The sequence below is a fragment of the Anomaloglossus baeobatrachus genome, chromosome 1 (genome assembly GCF_048569485.1).
Source record: "Anomaloglossus baeobatrachus isolate aAnoBae1 chromosome 1, aAnoBae1.hap1, whole genome shotgun sequence".
NCBI classification, from domain to species: domain Eukaryota; kingdom Metazoa; phylum Chordata; class Amphibia; order Anura; family Aromobatidae; genus Anomaloglossus; species Anomaloglossus baeobatrachus.
Window position 1 is genome coordinate 906,755,135 of NC_134353.1, and position 19,073 is coordinate 906,774,207.

General features: G+C 49.1%; 1 protein-coding gene across 2 annotated transcripts in view; it reads right to left on the reverse strand.

The window, feature by feature from the left end:
• SLC14A1 (solute carrier family 14 member 1 (Kidd blood group)) overlaps positions 1 to 18,049 on the reverse strand; it is a 92,115-nt gene extending 74,066 nt beyond the window's left edge. The window contains exon 1 of one of the 2 annotated variants that reach the window (XM_075327538.1): positions 17,851 to 18,049. Coding sequence is in view for 1 of the 2 variants with exons in the window: in XM_075327523.1 (XP_075183638.1) it covers positions 9,489 to 9,527 (39 nt within the window). In the remaining variant the exon portion in view is untranslated. Of the gene's footprint in view, positions 1 to 9,488; positions 9,547 to 17,850 lie in introns of those variants that run through there. The other variant, XM_075327523.1, reaches the window with a different exon arrangement.
• Between the last annotated feature and the right edge of the window lie 1,024 nt (positions 18,050 to 19,073).

Below are 19,073 nucleotides of genomic sequence, written 5' to 3' on the forward strand. Positions count from 1 at the left end.
ATGCCACACAGCTAGGTCAATCAATGAGTGGATGAAGGACCACCACATCAAAACCCTGTCATGGCCAGCCCAATCTCCTGACCTGAACCCCATTGAAAACCTCTGGAATGTCATCAAGAGGAAGATGAATAGTCACAAGTTATCAAACAAAGAAGAACTGCTTACATTTTTGCACCAGGAGTGGCATAAGGTCACCCAAAAGCAGTGTCAAAGACTGGTGGAAAGCAGCCAAGACGCATGAAAGCTGGGATTAAAAATCATGGTTATTCCACAAAATATTGATTTCTGATCTCTTCCTGAGATAAAACATTATTGTATTGTTGTTTCTAAACGATTATGCACTTGTTTTCTTTGTGTTATTTGAGGTCTGAAAGCACTGTGCGCTGTTTTTTTCATTTGACCATTTCTCATTTTCAGAAAATAAATACAAAATTTATTGCTTGGAAATTCAGAGACATTGTCGGTAGTTTATAGAATAAAAAAACAATTTACATTGTACTCAAAAATATAAAGAGAAAAATCAGAAAAACTGAAAATTTGGAAGTGGTCTTTTAATGTTTGTATATTGAAAAGACAATTGTCATGATTCCGTTGTGCAGAACATTCTGTACTGTTCTGCTATGCTCTCCTGCAGAGGCGGTATATGTTTCCTATAGTGCAGAGTGTTTTGCAGATAGAATCCTCTGCTGGTTGTTTCACAGCACTGGGTTTCATGCTGTCCTGGGAGGAGCTCTAGTTCCCGGTTATTGCTCTGCTTCTTTAGGGAAAATGGTGGCTCAGGACGCTGCCAGTTGCACTTCCTGTTTACAGTTGTGCGGTTGGCTTCCGTTGTGCTCAGTGTTCAGATTTTGGTCTCTCGACTGCTGTTTACCCATTTATGCTTGTCCTCCCCTGTTTCTGTTGTGAATTCCTGGCTTCTGACCTTGGACTTTCTCCTGAGCGCGTTGTCGCCTGCTCCCTGTATCTTGTATGTACTCTCCGGGGACCCTGACCTTCGGCTTGTATCTCAACCTGGTCTCTGTCTGCCCCCCATGTACTCTCGTTTCCTCCTGGTTTATGATCTCGGCCTGTCTGACTACCTCTTCATTTACTGCAGACTAGTATTGTCTAGCGCACCTTGTGACAGTCCTCACAACAATTGAATAAGCCTACTCAATATATCAATGCCTAGGTCTAGATCATAACAGAAAGCGAAGGAGAAAGGTGTTCAAATGCCACGCCAATAGATCACTTATGCAGATGTTCAGATCAATGTCACTTTATTGTCATACAGGTCGACGCGTTTCCGGAGCATCTGCCCCCTTAGGACCCCGTTAACCGCAGGGATCTGTTTAAGGTTCTCCTAGGCTCACACTCTTGGCCTGCTCCGGAAACGCGTCGACCTGTATGACAATAAAGTGACATTGATCTGAACATCTGCATAAGTGATCTATTGGCGCGACATTTGAACACCTTTCTCCTTCGCTTTCTGTTATCTGCCGTTTGGGTGGCTGCAGCCTTGGATCGACATTACATGCGTTTATAGTAGTTGTGACTCTCACAACTGCAATTGGTGAGTATATTGACTCCCCCCTCCCTACCCCACACATATTGGGGTAAGACCCTATTTGCGCTTGTTTTTCCACAGTCTTTCTTCTTAGGTCTAGATCATAGCGTGTCTTTCAATATATATGACTGCTGGCTCTCCACTGCATAACTGTGGGGAGCCAGCTCTCATATATATTGACTAGACTTGCTATGAGCTAGACCTAGGCATTGATATATTGAGTACGCTAAAGGCCCCGTTACACGCAACGACATATCTAACGATATGTTGTCGGGGGTCACGGAATTCGTGATGCACATCCGGCATCGTTATCGACGTTGTTGCGTGTAACAGCTCCGAGCGAGTGTAAACGATCAAAAATACTCACCTTAACGTTGATCGTTGACACGTCGTTCATTTTCAAAATCTCGTTGGTCTTTGTGAACGCAAGTTGTTCGTCGTTTCTGAGGCAGCACACAGCGCTACGTGTGACACCCCGGGAACGACGAACAACAGCGTACCTGCGTCCTCCGGCAACAAGGTGGGCGTGTCGTTAATGCGGCTGTTCTCTGCCCCTCCGCTTCTATTGGTCGGCTGCTGTGTGACGTCGCTGTGATGGCGCACAAACCTCCCCCTTAACGAAGAGGTTGTTTGCCACCCACAGCGACGTCGCTAAGAAGGTAAGTACGTGTGACGGGTGTTAGGGATATTGTGCGCCACGAGCAGCGATTTGCCTGTGACACACAAACGACGGGGGCGGGTGCACACGCTAACGATATCGTTGCGTGTAAAGCCCCCTTTCCTCAGTTGTCGAACAGACACGCTATGATCTACACTTTGGCATTGATATATTTTGTATGCTTACTCATAGGGTTCATTGACATCAGTACAGAGGGGTCCGCTCATGAAGCCCACGCCTGGACCATAAATGTCAATAACCACTTCAGAGATATTTCAGTGGATTGTCTGGCCCATGTGCAGGTTTTATTCACTACTATACACAATTCTGGCATAGAAGCAATTAAACCCCTTGGGAACCAGGACCCCAAATTCAACTGTACCCCCTATAGTGAGCCCAGGGGATATCTCAATACTGCTACAAGCCGCTTCCATGTGTACTACATAAAAGCCATATCACACTCACAAATCTATAAATACAGCCGATGCCAGAAGCTTGTATACCTGCCAATACCTTCATTGTAAGACTGTGGGAAGGATGCCAGACGCACGCCTGCCAAGACTTCCAAATAGTTTCCAAGGAGAAGTGCTGCTGGGTTGATGTATTTGAGCCGAGGCTAGGACAAGGTATTTTTGTCCTCTAGGCATTGTCCATGCACAGCGCCCTATCTTCTGTCCGGTTGATGTTTATTCAATTGATTTTTTTTTCAGCTTTCATGAATTTTTTATTGTTTTTTTTCCTGTTTTTTTTTTGTTTTGGTTTTTTTTGTTTTATTTGCAAGGCTTGTGCATAGAAAATAGTTATTCTGGCATTGTTTTTTTATACTAATTTTCTTTAAAATACGGAAATAAAAACTATGTTTATTTCATAGTAAATCAGTGAAATATTTCACCCTGGGAGAGAAAAGGTGAAAAACAAGGAGACTGGAGTAATCTTTATGGACGGAGTGGACATTAGAAGCCACAGGTTACCCGGCAAGGAACAGAATATGTGTAAGGGGTTGGGTTTTTTTTTTGCATTTTTGATGCATTATTTTCAGAGCAGATTAGTCCCAAAACCTGAAGGGTTTACTGATGCCAGAAAAGTGAATGAGAATCCTGGACAGGGCAGACAGCAAAGGTAAAAAATAAACAAAAAAACTCTACGGCAGCTCAATGCAAAGGGGTTAACTCAGAGCGGTGAAAATTAAAAGATTTTATTATTTAAGGGAATACTATTACTAAAGATCCTGGGCTTCGCTGCAGGGTTAGGGTCACCTTCACACATCCGTGTCTCCGGTATGTGTAACGTCCACTTTCACATGTACCTGAGACACAAACACATGTAGAGCCATTAAAATGAATGGGTGTGCGCACATGTCCATGTTTTGACATGGATCGTGTGTCTATGTGTGCCACACAGTGACATGTCCATTTTCTGCTGGCAGCCCGGGTGTCACATGGAACTCATACTGATGTGATCTGTGTGACATCAGTGTGACATATTGAGACAAATACTGTAGGTACTGCACAGATGATCTAAAATCATCCAGCCACTAGGAAGTTAAGACTTCAGGAGGAGGCAGGAAATATCCAGCAGTGACCCAGGGGAAGCAGTGAGTGTGTATTTTCCTCTGCAAAAAGAAAGGGGTGTCTGTTTGTCTCTCTGAAAAGGATTAGTGCTCAGAAAGCGTAGAGAGTGTATCCTGAGTAAAGTCATTCTACAGATGCTAGCCAGTCCAGGAAAGACTGGCAGAAGTGGAGAAAAGCTCAGGACAATTCAAAAGCAAACTCTGTGCAGCAGAAGTATAGAGAAGAGAAGTGACCAGTACAGGATCCTCTCCTCCCCCTCATGTCACTGCACACGGGGAGTGTTTGGACAGCTTTTTACCTCAGTATTTGGAAGTCAAAACCAGGAGTGAGTGATAAATGCAAAAGTGGTGCCCGTGTTTCTATTATATTTTTCCTCTGATTGTTTCACTCCTGGTTTTGGCTACAAATACTAAGGTAAACAACTCATCAAATACTCACCATTTGTACGCAGAGTTACAGATACTGAGGTAAAAAACTCACCAAATCCTTACCATGTGCACGTAGACTTACAGATACTGAGGTAAAAAACTCACCAAATACCATGTGCACGTGGCCTTACCATATTTCCTGTTTGTGTGTTATAAATGAAAAAAGCGGTCTGCACTTGGACCAATATTATTCAATAAGGCCTCCTTCACAAGTCTGTGCAAAATATTAACATTTTGTGGTGTTGGTGTGTATGTATGCGTGTGTCCGTGTTACGCGTGCTATACGTGTGACATCCGAATAGCAAATGGACAGCATGAGCTGGTATAGTTACCTGCTGCTACTTCTGGGTCTATGGTGAGGGCAGTGAATATTCATTAGCTTAATGAGCGGGCCCTGAAGCAACAGCAGAGGGAGACAACAGCGCTGGAGACAGGTAAGTATAAACATTCTTTATTTTTATGTCACCTGTGTTATCTCTAGTATATGTCACACTGATGTCACATGGATTACATCAGTGTGCAGTCCGTGTGACACCCGTGCTGCCTTCAGAAAATGGACATGTCGCCGTGTGGAGCACAAAAATACGTGTGTCCTCCACACAGACACACGGTCTATGTCAAAACACAAATATTTGTGCTGACCCATTGATTTTAATGGGTCTACATGTGCCTGTGTCTCCGGTACGTGTGAAAATGGACATCACACTTACCGGACACACGGATGTGTGTGTGGCGCCCATGAGGCTTCAGTCGCTACAGAGGTACTACACCTCATCCAGAGGTGTGGTATTCCATCCTGGGTATGGAAGAGATCACCACCGGTTCACAGAAAACACAACACTCTCACTCAGCAACACTTCATCAGACATGGTGAGGGCGTGATTATACCCAAAGCCAGGCCGGGGGGTGGAGTCTTTAGAGTGGGAACATTCAGGCAGTAGTGGAGTGTGGAGAGAGAAGGAAAGGAGAGGAGCAGTGGAGGAGCGAAGACCCGTGGCCTGGAGCTGGTACCGCTCGGCCCGAGCACAGACAGAAGGGGTCCTAGAGACCACGGGAGTGTCATCACCTCCTGTGGCTTACTTACACATATAATCTACAGGTGGAAGGACTTGGCCGCAACTCGGGGACTGGTCCCTAGGCTAGAGAAGAAGAACCTACGTACTCCACTAGTAAAACTGGCGGCTAAGGTGACTGCAAGTACCGAAGCCACATCCACACATATAATCTACAGGTGGAAGGACTTGGCCACAATGCGGGGACTGGTCCCTAGGCTAGAGGAGAAGAACCTATGTACTCCACTAGTAAAACCGGCGGCTGAAGTGACTGCAAGCACCGAAGCCACATCCTCACATGAATTCACTGGAAGGTGACCTTAAATGACCAAGGGATAGAGCTTCACGCCATCCAACAGGGTCCATGGGCATTGGCCCAGGGTTCAGTGAGCGAGGGCGCAAGGCAGGAGGGTGAAGCAAGCGCAGTAAGACAACCAGGGAAGGTACAATTAAGAAAGGTGCACCGGACTCGACCTCCGAACTAACCAGGATCGACTGGAGCCCATCACAGTAAAACCCCAGCATTCCAAAGGTGGTCACTGGCATGTCGTTTTACCTTGGAACCTGCTACAGTGAATAAAAACCTTGAGTTTTTATAAATAAATCTGTTATTCGCCTGTGCCTCCCGTCCAGCAGCTCCCGCCATCATAGACTACTACCCACCCCATCCGCACTGGGGCCCAGCTCTGCCTGCCCAGCTGCGTCACCATCTGCCTCAGAGGTCCCCATCCCGCAGCGGTGGCACCTAACTTGCCGCATACCACAAGCGATGTCACGAATAAACTGTCATCATCCCTTTCTTATTTACTAAACGACACCGCCAGGGTCACGGAAACGGGCCTCGCTACCGCAGTCCCCAGGAGCAGCACCGCTACATGGTAACGAGTCACTTCAGGCCCCGGTGATTTTTGTATACTGTCATGTGACCCCAGTGAAAGGGCTCATGTAGGCAAGCATCTAATCCAGACATGTGCCATCCGATATTTGATAGGACAGCGCGCGGACAGCACACGGAGCCCTGCAGATGCACAATTTATTCCTCAGTCCGACCCCCCATGAGAAAAAAAAAATCAGCTTATTTTTCACACGTTCTTCTCTAAATGAAGGTTCGACTCTGCTTAACTAGTCCAGCTTATATCATTGCTGTACTGTTCTGCTGAGCGAGTGCACATAAAGACTATCTCCAGCATCACTAGAACATGACTATAGTGCAGGACTCTATAGTATAATCATTTATCATCAGGAAAGACTCGCACATGATAGATACACCAGCTCAGCAGGACAAAATCACATGATAGATACACTAGCTCAGCAGGACAAAATCACATGATAGATACACCAGCTCAGCAGGACAAAATCACATGATAGATATGTCGCGGGCGGGGAGGAGGGTGTCGGCACACCGCGCTCACCCCTTCTGCTCGGGTCCGGCTGTTGCTCCTGGTGGCTCGAGCTGCGGGCCGGATCCCGGGGTGTCTCGAGCGACACTCCTCGCCCGTGAGTGAAAGGGGGTGTTTGTTGGGATTATAGTTCGTGACGCCACCCACGGTTGTGGTGATGGGACCACCGCTGCTCAGTGTGGGGGTCCCGGGGATGGTGATTGGAGCAGCCAGGTGTTGTGTTGCCCCTCCGTGGGTAGGGGTTGGTGATCCCGGGGCCCGGTGAAGAGATGTGAAGTGTAGGGCCTGGAGGGCGCAGGGACGCGGGGGCAGCGCTGTGCCTTGCGGCACTGTGGTACTCACTCAGCCTGAGACACGGACACAGTTTGTACGGTAAACCAACGGCTGGTAGGACGGTCCCACAGACGGTTGCACCTGCACTCCCGGTAGGTGACGGTGACGTCTCTCTTCCTTGCACCTGTTTGACTGATGGTAGCGGTGGATTCCCTCCGGTTACCCGCTCCCCGGCTGCAATCTGGGCCGGAGGAGCTCTACACTTTGCCCGCAGGCGCTGGCCCTGGGGAAACTGGTGCCTTGGCGGTGGCGGTGTCTCCCCGGTAATGGTCGGGCTGTTGCCGTCAATCGGGACTTTGTTGCTGGGGGATCTGCGTCCCCTTCACTGACGGATTCGGCAAATTGGGCGACTCCTAGCCTTGCCGGGGTCCGAGAGGCCCCTGCCCTGGTGCTGACTGTCCTTCGGAACACTGCTCCAGACCACCGGGCACACAGCCAACGGGGTCCTTCCAGGAACTTCCGAACTGTCCCACTCCGGACAGTCACCGCCGTCGCTGACCTTGCTGTTCTAGCCCTACACAAAGCTGGGCTCTCAGGCTCTGCGCACTCTTTGCGCTCTCTCCACTTCTTGCTTTCCTCCTTTTCCACTTTCCTTTCCTTCACTTTCACTTCTTGTTGTTTACTCTAGCCCTCAGCTAGACTGCACTCTTCCCCTGCCCGGGGCTATCTGCTTCTTTACTCAAGCCCTGCCTGGGCTAATCTGCTGTTCACTCCTTCATGTCCCTGACTGGACTGCCTGGTAACTTCCTGCCTCCAGAGTTGTGAGCTCCTTGGTGGGCGGAGCCAACCGCCTGGCCCACCCCCTGGTGTGCATCACAGACTCCTGGAGGGAGGCAACAAGGGTTTCTGGTTAGCAGGTGTGCCTACCTGGAGTGTGGGGTGTAGTGGTGCTGTTATCTGTGTCCCCTGGCTTGCCCAGGGCGACACAGATACACTAGCTCAGCAGGACAAAATCACATGATAGATACACTAGCTCAGCAGGACAAAATCACATGATAGATACACCAGCTCAGCAGGACAAAATCACATGATAGATACACTAGCTCAGCAGGACAAAATCACATGATAGATACACTAGCTCAGCAGGACAAAATCACATGATAGATACACCAGCTCAGCAGGACAAAATCACACGATAGATACACTAGCTCAGCAGGACAAAATCACATGATAGATACACTAGCTCAGCAGGACAAAAAACACACATGATAGGTACAGCAGCTCAGCAAGACAAAAATACACATGATACACTAGCTCAGCAGGATAAACATCACAAATGATGGATACATTTGAGTCCATCATGCTGAACTAGTGTTTCTATTATGTGATCCCTCCCTGCTGATTTGGTGTGCCTAATGTGTGTGATTTTTTTTTTTTTTTTTTACCCTACTGAGCTGGTGTACCTTTCATGTGTGATTGCTCCCTGCTGAGCTGGTGTACTCATCATGTCTGATTTTTATCCTGCTGAGCTGGTGTATCTATGATGTCTGATTTGTATCTATGATGTCTGATTTTTACCCTGGTGAGCTGGTGTATCTATCATGTCTGATTGTTACTCTGGTGAGCTGGTGTATCTATCATGTCTGATTTTTACCTTGGTGAGCTGGTGTATCTATCATTTCTTATTTTTTTCCTGCTGAACTGGTGTACCTGTCATGTGTGATTGCCCCCTGCTGAGCTGGTGTATCTATGATGTCTGATTTGTATCAATGATGTCTGATTTTTACCCTGGTGAGTTGGTGTATCTATCATGTCTGATTGCCCCCTGCTGAGCTGGTGTATCTATCATGTCTGATTTTCACCCTGGTGAGCTGGTGTACCTATCATGTCTGTTTTTTTGTCCTGCTGAGCTGGTGTATCTATCGTGTGATTTTTGTCCTGCTGAGCTGGTGTATCTTTAGTGTGATTCCGCCCTGCTGAGCTGGTGTATCTATTGTGTGATTTTTGTCCTGCTGAGCTGGTGTATCTATAAATTTTACGCCAAAATTTCCATTGGTTAACTGATCCTTTTGATGGATATTTTACAGAAATGGAAAGTATGGGTTACGCTTGCATCCTCTTCTTTTCCATTTTGAACACCTCTCCCTTTCTCGTCATGCGCTGAACATAAAAAACGGATCTAATTACATAAACTTCAATATCGTAAAAATATGTTGGTGCTCATTATATCTACTGTATATATATATATATATATATATATATATATAAAAAATATATATATATATATGTATATATATATATATATATATATATATATATACATATATGTAGTATATTGTGATGCATTTTCTGTAAGTGAAGACCCCTGCCTGATTGTGATTACAGCGTCCAGTGCTGAGAATTGTGGGTGCACAGAAATTGGAGGTAAAAGCCCCCCCAAAAACTGCACTTTATAATGGTAAAGGCATCAATACCAACCAATCCAATGAAATTACAAATGAATGAAACTACAAATATATGACTACTAATTCCAGTCATCTCACAATGGTGCAGTCCTTACCTGGTGCGATGGCTTCTCTGGGACCTCAGGACCTCTCATGAGTTCTGAGTATGTCCTACAGTCCCTGGGGACTTTATATCAGAGCATTGGAGCTCAGTGTCCCGCCCATTACTGGGGTCTGGTGGTGAAGATGTCAGAAGCTCCTACCTCCAAACAGGGGCAGGACTCGTGCCAAAAACTCCTAATAAAAATGTAATAACTGAGTCTTTCATGTGAAATAGACGGATGTGAGAGTCAGAATGTCCTGTACTCAGGCAAAGCAGGAGCCTCCACCTGAGCAGCAGAGAAACTACACTGAAGGCAGCATAGCACAATAATACATACTGTACAGGTATATAATAGTACTATAAAGAACAATATCATAGTACTTTATATAACTTGTAAATCTCCATGAAGGCGGCCCCTCAAGTCCTGATACAATATAGAACATTACTGGTGATGATCGGGCACTACCATGGTCGGGTGCTCGGTACTATAACTAGTGATGAGTGGGCACTACCATGCTTGGGTGCTCGGTACTCGTAACTAGTGATGAGCGGGCACTACCAAGCTTGGATGCTCGGTACTCGTAACTAGTGATGAGCGGGCACTACCATGCTCGGATGATCGGTACTCGTAACTAGTGATGAGCGGACACTACCATGCTTGGGTTCTCGATACTCATAACTAGTGATGAGTGAGCACTACCATGCTTGGGTTCTCGGTACTCGTAACTAGTGATGAGCGGGCAGTACCATGCTCAGGTGCTCAGTACTCATAACTAGTGATAAGCGGGCACTATCATGCTCGGGTGCTCAGTACTCATAACTAGTGATGAGCGGACACTACCATGCTTGGGTGCTCGGTACTCGTAACTAGTGATGAGCGGGCAGTACCATGCTCAGGTGCTCAGTACTCATAACTAGTGATAAGCGGGCACTATCATGCTTGGGTGCTCAGTACTCATAACTAGTGATGAGCGGGCACTATCATGCTCGGGTGCTCAGTACTCGTAACAAGCAATTGGTGCTTGGATGGGCACATGGCATAATGGAAGTCAATAGGGGACTTCTGCATTTCCAGAAAATCTTCCAGAAAAATGCTCAAGACCTCCATTGGCTTCCATTATACTCAGGTACTTGAGTCATGCCGATCCAAGAGGAGGAGTGGCCAGGTGCAGCAAAATCCCTTAGTGTACCCCAGACCAGAAGACCAGAGAAAAACAAAAGGTGTGACAAAGAAGAAAGACTAGGAAGAGAAATGGACGGCTGTGAAGGATGACGACCTGTCCCGGTAAGCGACCGGGAAGCCCGGTGGATATCGTTCCACCACTGGAGCCCCAGTTGGAGCGCCTGGGAGGCGGCGAGGAAGACAGCTGCAACAAGAACACTCAAAGGCTTACAGGCTGTTGACGATCGGGAAGAGGTAAGTGGAAATTGCACCCCTCCCTCGGTCACTGTGAAGCTGACAGCCTCTCTGGCCCCGCCATGTCATCGGCGAGAGGAGAAGCTGTGGACCATGTGTCGCGGGCGGAGAGGACGCCGTCGCTGCTGCTCGGTGGCTCGAGCGGTGGGCCGGATTCGGGGACTCGAGCGGCGCTCCTCACCCGTGAGTGAAAGGGGTGGTTGGTTTGGGGGATTTAGTCCGTGACGCCACCCACGGGTCGGGGTGAAGATGGGCACCACCACTGCTGATGACGGGGATCCCGGGAGCGATGGTAAGGAGCAGCTGGGATGTTGTTTTCCCCCTCCGTGGGTAGGGGTCGGTGGTCCCGGGGCCCGGTGATGTTGTGACAGGGAGGCAGGGTTGGCGAGGTGTAGGGTTGCAGGGACAGCGCGGCGCGGTGCCGGTTGGCACGGGTGTACTCACTCAGCAAGAAAGGTACAAAGTCCTCGGTAAACCAAACGGCTGGATGGACGGGTCCCGCAGCCGGCTACAGTGTTTCTCCCCGGACAGGTGATGGTGGCTGTCTTTCCCTACACCTTGATGTTCTCCTTCTGACTACTATGGATTCCCAACGGTAATCCGCTCCCCGGTGTATGGGTACCGGAGGAACCTGTTTGCCCGCAGGCACTGGCCCTTGGGTCTCTAGCCTTAGGCGGTAGCTGTATACCCTCACGGTGTGGGCTGTTGCCTTCAATCGGGACTTTTGCTGTTGTGAAACCCCTGGGGTTCCAGTCACATTCGGATCTGACTATTGTCGGCGGCTCCAAGCCTGGTCGGGGTCCGATGGCACTTCCTGTGTGTGCTGGCTTCACTTCGCTCCCCGGTCGGTACCGGCGGGCCGTCGCCAGACCCCGGTCCTACGGTTCCACGTTGCTCGACCACTCCTGCAGACGGCCACCACCGTCTGCCAACCTTGCTGTCAGTGCCTGGGCCACAAACCCAGACACCCAAGTGCTTGCTCCTCTCACTTCAAACTGCTACACTCTTCTGTCACTTTTCCCGCCTCCAGGCCTGTGAACTCCTCGGTGGGTAGGGCCAACCGCTTGGCTCCGCCCCACCTGGTGTGGACATCAGACACTGGAGAGAGGCAACAAGGATTTTTGTTTGGCTGGTGTCCCTGTCTAATGGGGGTGGGGGTGTTTGTATGTTATCTGTGACGACCTGGCTAGGCCAGGGCGCCACACATGGAAGAGGAGGTGGAGGCAGAACAGCTGCGAACGGAACTGTGGCAGCCTTGGAGAAGGTCACCCAGGCCCAAGAGATTGTAGTGCAGGCCCAGGCTCAACAGAAGTAGGCAGAGCAGAAGGCTCGCAAGGAGCAGGAATTGAAGAACATGGACCAGGAGTGGAAATACTGGGTAATCAACAAGAAAAGGGCCAAGAAGAGAAAAATACGAGATCAGTTGGCCCAGCCCATGGGCGGCGGGTTGGTGGCCCATTTTCCTCCGGTCGCATGGTTTATATGAACTGCAACTGGGGGTACACCTTCCTGAGAGAGGATAATACTTCCGACTGGATCTACCTCAATGCGGGGTCACTGTATGACTGTCCTCCTGTACGACTGGGTTCCCGGGTGATATTCATCAAGGAGAAAGGACCCCGGGGATTCTATGCTGTGGCCGCACGTGTGGTGGAGGAGGAACTGCCCCCGGTCCCTGATGCGGTAGCAGAGACCCCCAGGCAGTGGTCTCGGACCCCAAGCAGAGACTCGGTATCCGGTTTGCCCACCAATGGTCGGATGGGCGTACGTGAAGAATCAACGGCGTCGGTTGTGTTGGGGATATCCCAAGGTGATAATGCGGCGGTGACGGTAACCCTGGCAAGCCAGGACTAAACTGCAGAGGTGTTGTGTTAATGGGCACGTTTGCTTTTTGTGCCATTTCTTTATACGGAGTTAGTCCGGTTGCTGCACCCTGGGAGGTTGGCACCTTAAAGGAAGGGGAAGGCTGCCAAGAGGGACAGTGAGTGGCCGATTATAAAGTTCATCAACATATGAAGATGGTGCCTGGGGAGTAAGACTTGTTCCCTGTGAACTGTTAAACATACTGTACAATCTCGGTTTTGGTTTATTTGTGGCGATTTTTGCTGCAGTTTTGGAGGGGATATACGCCGGGAAGGAACTTGTGGTCCTTCAGGCTCATTGTTCTTTTTCGTGTTGCCATGTTATTTATTAAAATACGTTACGGTGTTGAAATGTCCGTGGACTGGTGTATACTACTGTGTATATATATATATATCGGGGAGATGTATTTGAATCTAACTATGTATTTCAGTGATAGGCTTTACAGCAGTGGAGGTGGTGACCTGGACCCCTGGAGCAGTATTGGAAAGTGGGGTATCTGCTAGTAAATTGTAAGTGTGCCGGCCCCTGTGTGTAATCGGCTGAGATGGCCTAGCATAAGGAAGGGTGAAATGTAGGGGGGTTAAGCGTTAGGCCCACCCCTGCATCTGTACCCGGCACACTAATGGTCTGTCTATAACAGTATATGCTGTGTGTAGTTTGCCACCAGGTGGCAGTGTTGCAGTGCATATGTCCTGGCACTTGGGTAGGCAGAAGGAGGAGTAGAACAGAGACTATATAAGGGAGAGTTGATGGGAGAGACAGGAGGAGAGTCCCAGGAAGATGGAGCAGTGAGAACCCCCAATTAGGAGATTTTGGCCCTATGGGTCACCCCTGCGGCCGTGACACGCGGAATCCGGTCTAGATTGGCAAACCGCGTCCACCAAGGAGAGAGGTATTGTCGGACGGTCGGGGGTCTGGCGTCGGTATCCACTGGCTGAACTTCAGCGAATTCCACACACATGGAAAGATCAGTGCGCCCTCAGGCAGAAGGGTATGTCTGGATGGGCTGGGCACAGTTGGGATTGTCTGTTCAGTGGTGTCCCCCCCTGGTACTTGTATGAAGTGTAGTCAGGAAAGAGAGGCCTGGAAGTGACAAAGGGTACCCAGGTGCCAGTGATACGGACTGATGTTAAATTATGTAAAGTATGGAAGAGTGAATGGAACACCCATGGGATGGATGTGGTGTTAGAGAAGATACCAGAAAATAAAAGTTGGCCTGCTTAAGAAAGGTGACTGAGTCTGGACTTTATTTTCTGAAGAAAAGTGAATGTGGTGTTCCCTGAGACTGTTACGGACTCGTCCTGTGTGTGTTGCGGCGACGGGGAGGTAAGGGATTAATGACCGGCTGTGCTGGGACCTCTTGTTTCCCCTGCACTCACGACTACAATCACTGCCTGCCCCATGCCCTCCACCACACACGCTCATCACTAGTTACGTTACCAGTATTGAGCACCAGAGCATGATAGTGTTCGTTCATCACTAGTTACGAGTACCAAGCACCGGAGCATGGTAGTGCACATTCATCACTAGTTATGAGAACCGAGCATGGTAGTGCTCGCTCATTACTAGTTACAAGTACCGAGCACCCGAGCATGGTAGTGCTCACTCATCATTAGTTATGAGTACCGAGTACCCGAGCATCGTAGCGCCCGATCATCACTAGTTATGGGTACCGAGCACCCGAGCATGGTAGTACCCGCTCATCACTAGTTACGAGTACCGAGCACCTGAGTCGCTCATCACTAGTTACCAGTACCAAGCACCTGAGCATGGTAGTGCCCGTTGATCACTAGTTACGAGTACCGAGCACCCAAGTCGCTCATCACTAGCTACCAGTACCAAGCACCCGAGCATGGTAGTGCCCGCTCATCACTAGTTACGAGTTCCAAGCACCCGAGCATGGTTGTGTCCGCTCATCACTAGTTACGAGTACTGAACACCTGAGCATGGTAGTGCCCGTTCATCACTAGTTACGAGTACCGAGCACCCAAGTCGCTCATCACTAGCTACCAGTACCAAGCACCCGAGCATGGTAGTGCCCGCTCATCACTAGTTACGAGTACTGAACACCCAAGTCGCTCATCACTAGCTACCAGTACCAAGCACCCGAGCATGGTAGTGCCCGCTCATCACTAGTTACGAGTACTGAACACCTGAGCATGGTAGTGCTCGCTCATCACTAGTTACGAGTACTGAGCACCTGAGCATGGTAGTGCCCGCTCATCACTAGTTACGAGTACCGAGCACCTGAGCATGGTTGTGCCCGCTCATCACTAGTTACGAGTACCGAGCACCCAAGTCACTCATCACTAGTTACCAGTACCAAGCACCCGAGCATGGTAGTGCCCGCTCATCACTAGTTACAAGTACCGAGCACCCGAGTTGCTCATCACTAGTTACTATCATCACTAATTACGAGTACTAAGCACCCAAGCATGGTAGTGCTCGCTCTTCACTAGTTACGAGTACTGACCACCTGAGTCGCTCATCATTAGTTACCAGTACAGAGCACCTGGGCATGGTAGTGCCCGCTTATCACTAGTTACGAGTACCGAGCACCCGAGCATGGAAGTGCTTGCTCATCATTAGTTATGAGTACCAAGCACCCAAGCATGGTAGTGCCCGCTCATCACTAGTTACGAGTACCAAGCACCCGGGCATGGTAGTGCCCTCTCATCACTAGTTACGAGTACCGAGCACCTGAGCATGGTAGTGCCCGCTCATCACTAGTTACGAGTACAGAGCACCTGAGCATGGTAGTGCCTGCTCATCACTAGTTACGAGTACCGAGCACCTGAGCATGGTAGTGCCCTTTCATCACTAGTTACGAGTATCGAGCACCTGAGCATGGTAGTGCTCGCTCATCACTAGTTACGAGTACTGAGCACCTGAGCATAGTAGTGCCCGTGTGGCGCCCTGGACTAGCCAGGTCATCACAGATAACACTCACACACCCCCACCTCCACTAGACAGTAATACCAGCCAAACACAAAACCCTTGTTGCCACCCTCCAGGTTCTGATGTCCACACCAGGTGGGGCGGAGCCAAGCGATTGGCCCCACCCACCGAGGAGTTCACAGGCCTGGAGGCGGGAAAAGTGTCAGAACAGTTCAGGAGTTTAGTCCAGGAGGTGGAGGTGAGAGGAGTAAAATGACAGAAAATAGAAAAAGTAGTTCAGCTCACCCTTCCTAAAGTCCAGGTCAGGATCGGTGTTGGTGCACGGAGCTGCCCTGGCCTCAGGCAGAACACAGACAAGGAAACTAGAGTATGATCTCCAGCACTTCAAAGAAGGTTAAAAATATTTATTGAGGTTCTATTAAAAAAGATCCATCGATCATGAAAACAGTGAGGGGGGACACATTAAGAGAAATCCAACATGTTTCAGCTAGTAGAGCCTTATTCAAGGATTGCCATCCTTGAATAAGGCTCTACTAGCTGAAACATGTTGGATTTCTCTTAATGTGTCCCCCCTCACTGTTTTCATGATCGATGGATCTTTTTTAATAGAACCTCAATAAATATTTTTAACCTTCTTTGAAGTGCTGGAGATCATACTCTAGTTTCCTTGTGAGAGGAGTAAACACTTGAGTGTCTGGGTTGTGGCCCAGGCACTGACAGCAAGGTTGGCAGACGGTGGTGGCCGTCTGCAGGAGTGGTGAAGCAACGCAGAACCGTAAAACCGGGGTCGGGCGTTGCCCCGCCGGTACCGACCAGGGAGCGAAGTGAAGCCAGCACACACAGGCAGGGCCATCGGACCCCGACCAGGCTTGGAGTCGCCCACAATAGTCAAATCCAAATGTGACCAGAACCCCAGGGGTTTCCTAACAGCCAAAGACCCGACAGAAGGCAACCGCCCACACCGTGAGGGTATACAGCTACCGCCTAAGGCTAGAGACCCAAGGGCCAGCGCTTGCGGGCAAACGGGCTCCTCCGGCATCAATACACCGGAGAGCGGACTACCGTTGGGGATCCATAGTAGTCAACCAAGTACATCAAGGTGCAGGGAAAGACAGCCGCCATCACCTGTCCGGGGAGAGACACTGCAGCCGGCTGCGGGACCAGTCCATTCAGCCGTTTGGTTTACCGAGGACTTTGTGCATCTATTACTGAGTGAGTACACCCGTGCCGTCCGGCACCGCGCCGCGCTGTCCCTGCAACCCTGCACCTCACCAACCCTGCCTCCCCGTCACATCACCGGGCCCCGGGACCACCGACCCCTACCCACGGAGGGGGAAAACAACATCCCAGCAGCTCCCTACCATCGCTCCCGGGATCCCCGTCACCAGCAGCGGTGGTGCCCATCTTCACAATGACCCGTGGGTGGCGTCACGGACTAAATCCCCCAAACCAATCACCCTTTTCACTCACGGGCGAGGAGCGCTGTTTGAGTCCCCGGATCCGGCCCACTGCTCGAGCCACCGAGCAGCAGCAGCCGCAGCAGCGCCGGACCCAAGCGTTAGCCAGCACGCAGCAGCGGCGGCGTCCTCCCCGCCCGCGACACCCGCTCATCACTAATTATGAGTACCGAGCACCTGAGCATGGTAGTGGCCACTCATCACTAATTATGAGTACCAAGCACCCGAGCATGTTACTCGTAACTAAAGACAACTTGATCTTAACCAACAGACAAATTATGCTACAAAAAACCCATATATCCAATCAACACCAGCAAGCAGAATGCGAGAAATGTGAACAGGTGCAAGCTACACTGACTGCATTACATGCAAACACTGGGTGCACCAAGATATATGCAAACAGTGAATATCTGAAGTCTAACCTGCTTTACTGTAGAGTTATAAAATTGAGATACTTAACATATAAATAGTCCAGTTTGTGCTCCGAGTACCTTTATTTTATCAGAACAGTCTACCTATAATATATTTAAGTCTTGGCAGTTACATTTTTTGATTGAATAATAAACAAAATATAGCTTTACCCAATTCTACTGACCAAAATGGCAATGCCGGCTGGTGTTAGTAGTCCCACCAGCTGTAATTTTACAATGCGTCCTCATTACCAGTTATTGATTATTGATTAGGTATCGATGACTTTACCATCTGCAGTGATAAATACATGAAGAGTGACAAAAACTTACAGTAACTTTCTCCGACTTTCCGAGCAGAGATTGTGATATGGTCCTTGGTCCTCGGCAGCAGATGGCAGGGAATGACCGCTCTTCATTGGCAATAGTCACTTTCTTCCCTTACAGCCAGTTCTTTGTACGATTGTTTTACACTTTGTGAAGCGATGGAGAATTTCTCGTTGCTGCCAAGTTTAGCTGCTCCTGTTACATGATGTTCGGTGGAGCCGGATCACATGGCAGGCTTTTCTCACCAAATCTCCAACAATGCAATGTTGTGCCCCCGGATCTGTCACACTGTGAGGAATGTGGCATCTCTTCCCCCCCCCCCCCCTAAAAATCATAGAATATCAGTCCACTCTCACCGGAGGCCTCATATTAAAGTGACGCTTATTCTTGGGGTCGTATAAGGGGTGCGAGTGACATTACTGCCGGCAAGGTGGATCCTATTTTGCGAAAGAAACCAGCATCTCTCCTGTGATCATTAACATTTTTCTCATTCCAGTGATACGGGGCCTCGTAATCATGGATACATGATGGAGATCTGAATCCACACATGCAAAAGAAAAGCAAAACAGATTGCTCCAAATCCTGTAATTAATTCTGCATGTCATGTTAAACGGGTGCGAGAATGCAGCAGCATCGAAAATGCAGACTCGGTGGTACGGTAAAGCCGGTGGTTGTTTATTAACTATGTACAATTCAGTAAGTAAAGTTGTAAAAGCAAAAAATCAGAAAGTTATTGGTAAGTGGTTATAACAGACTTTTTGAGGTCCTGGTTATCGTCTACCCCAAGCTCTGTACCTATGTCCCTGCCCTCCGCCTTCTAAAATAATAAACATGGTGCTACCTGTCACACTAGGTAAGGCCTCTTTCTCACGTCAGTATTTTGCATCAGTATTTGGATGCCAAAACCAGGAGAGTCTCCAAAACACAGAACATGTGTCAGTTTTTCAATTATAGGTCTTCTCTCTAAGTTCCACTCCTAGTTTTGGCATCCAAACACTGACGCACAATACTGACGTGTGAAAGAGGCCTTAGGAGAAGTACCAAGCAAGCGGTGAAAGGGACAGGAACCCCTGCATCTAGAGTAGGAGGAGGTGGTGACTCCTGACCAAACCTACTGCTGGTGTTTGGGGTCCCTCACCACCCTATATAGGTTCCACACCTATGCGCTGAGCCGGATACCTGACCCTAGGAATCTCTAGTGCTGGGCCATAAATAGGAAATAAGTGGGA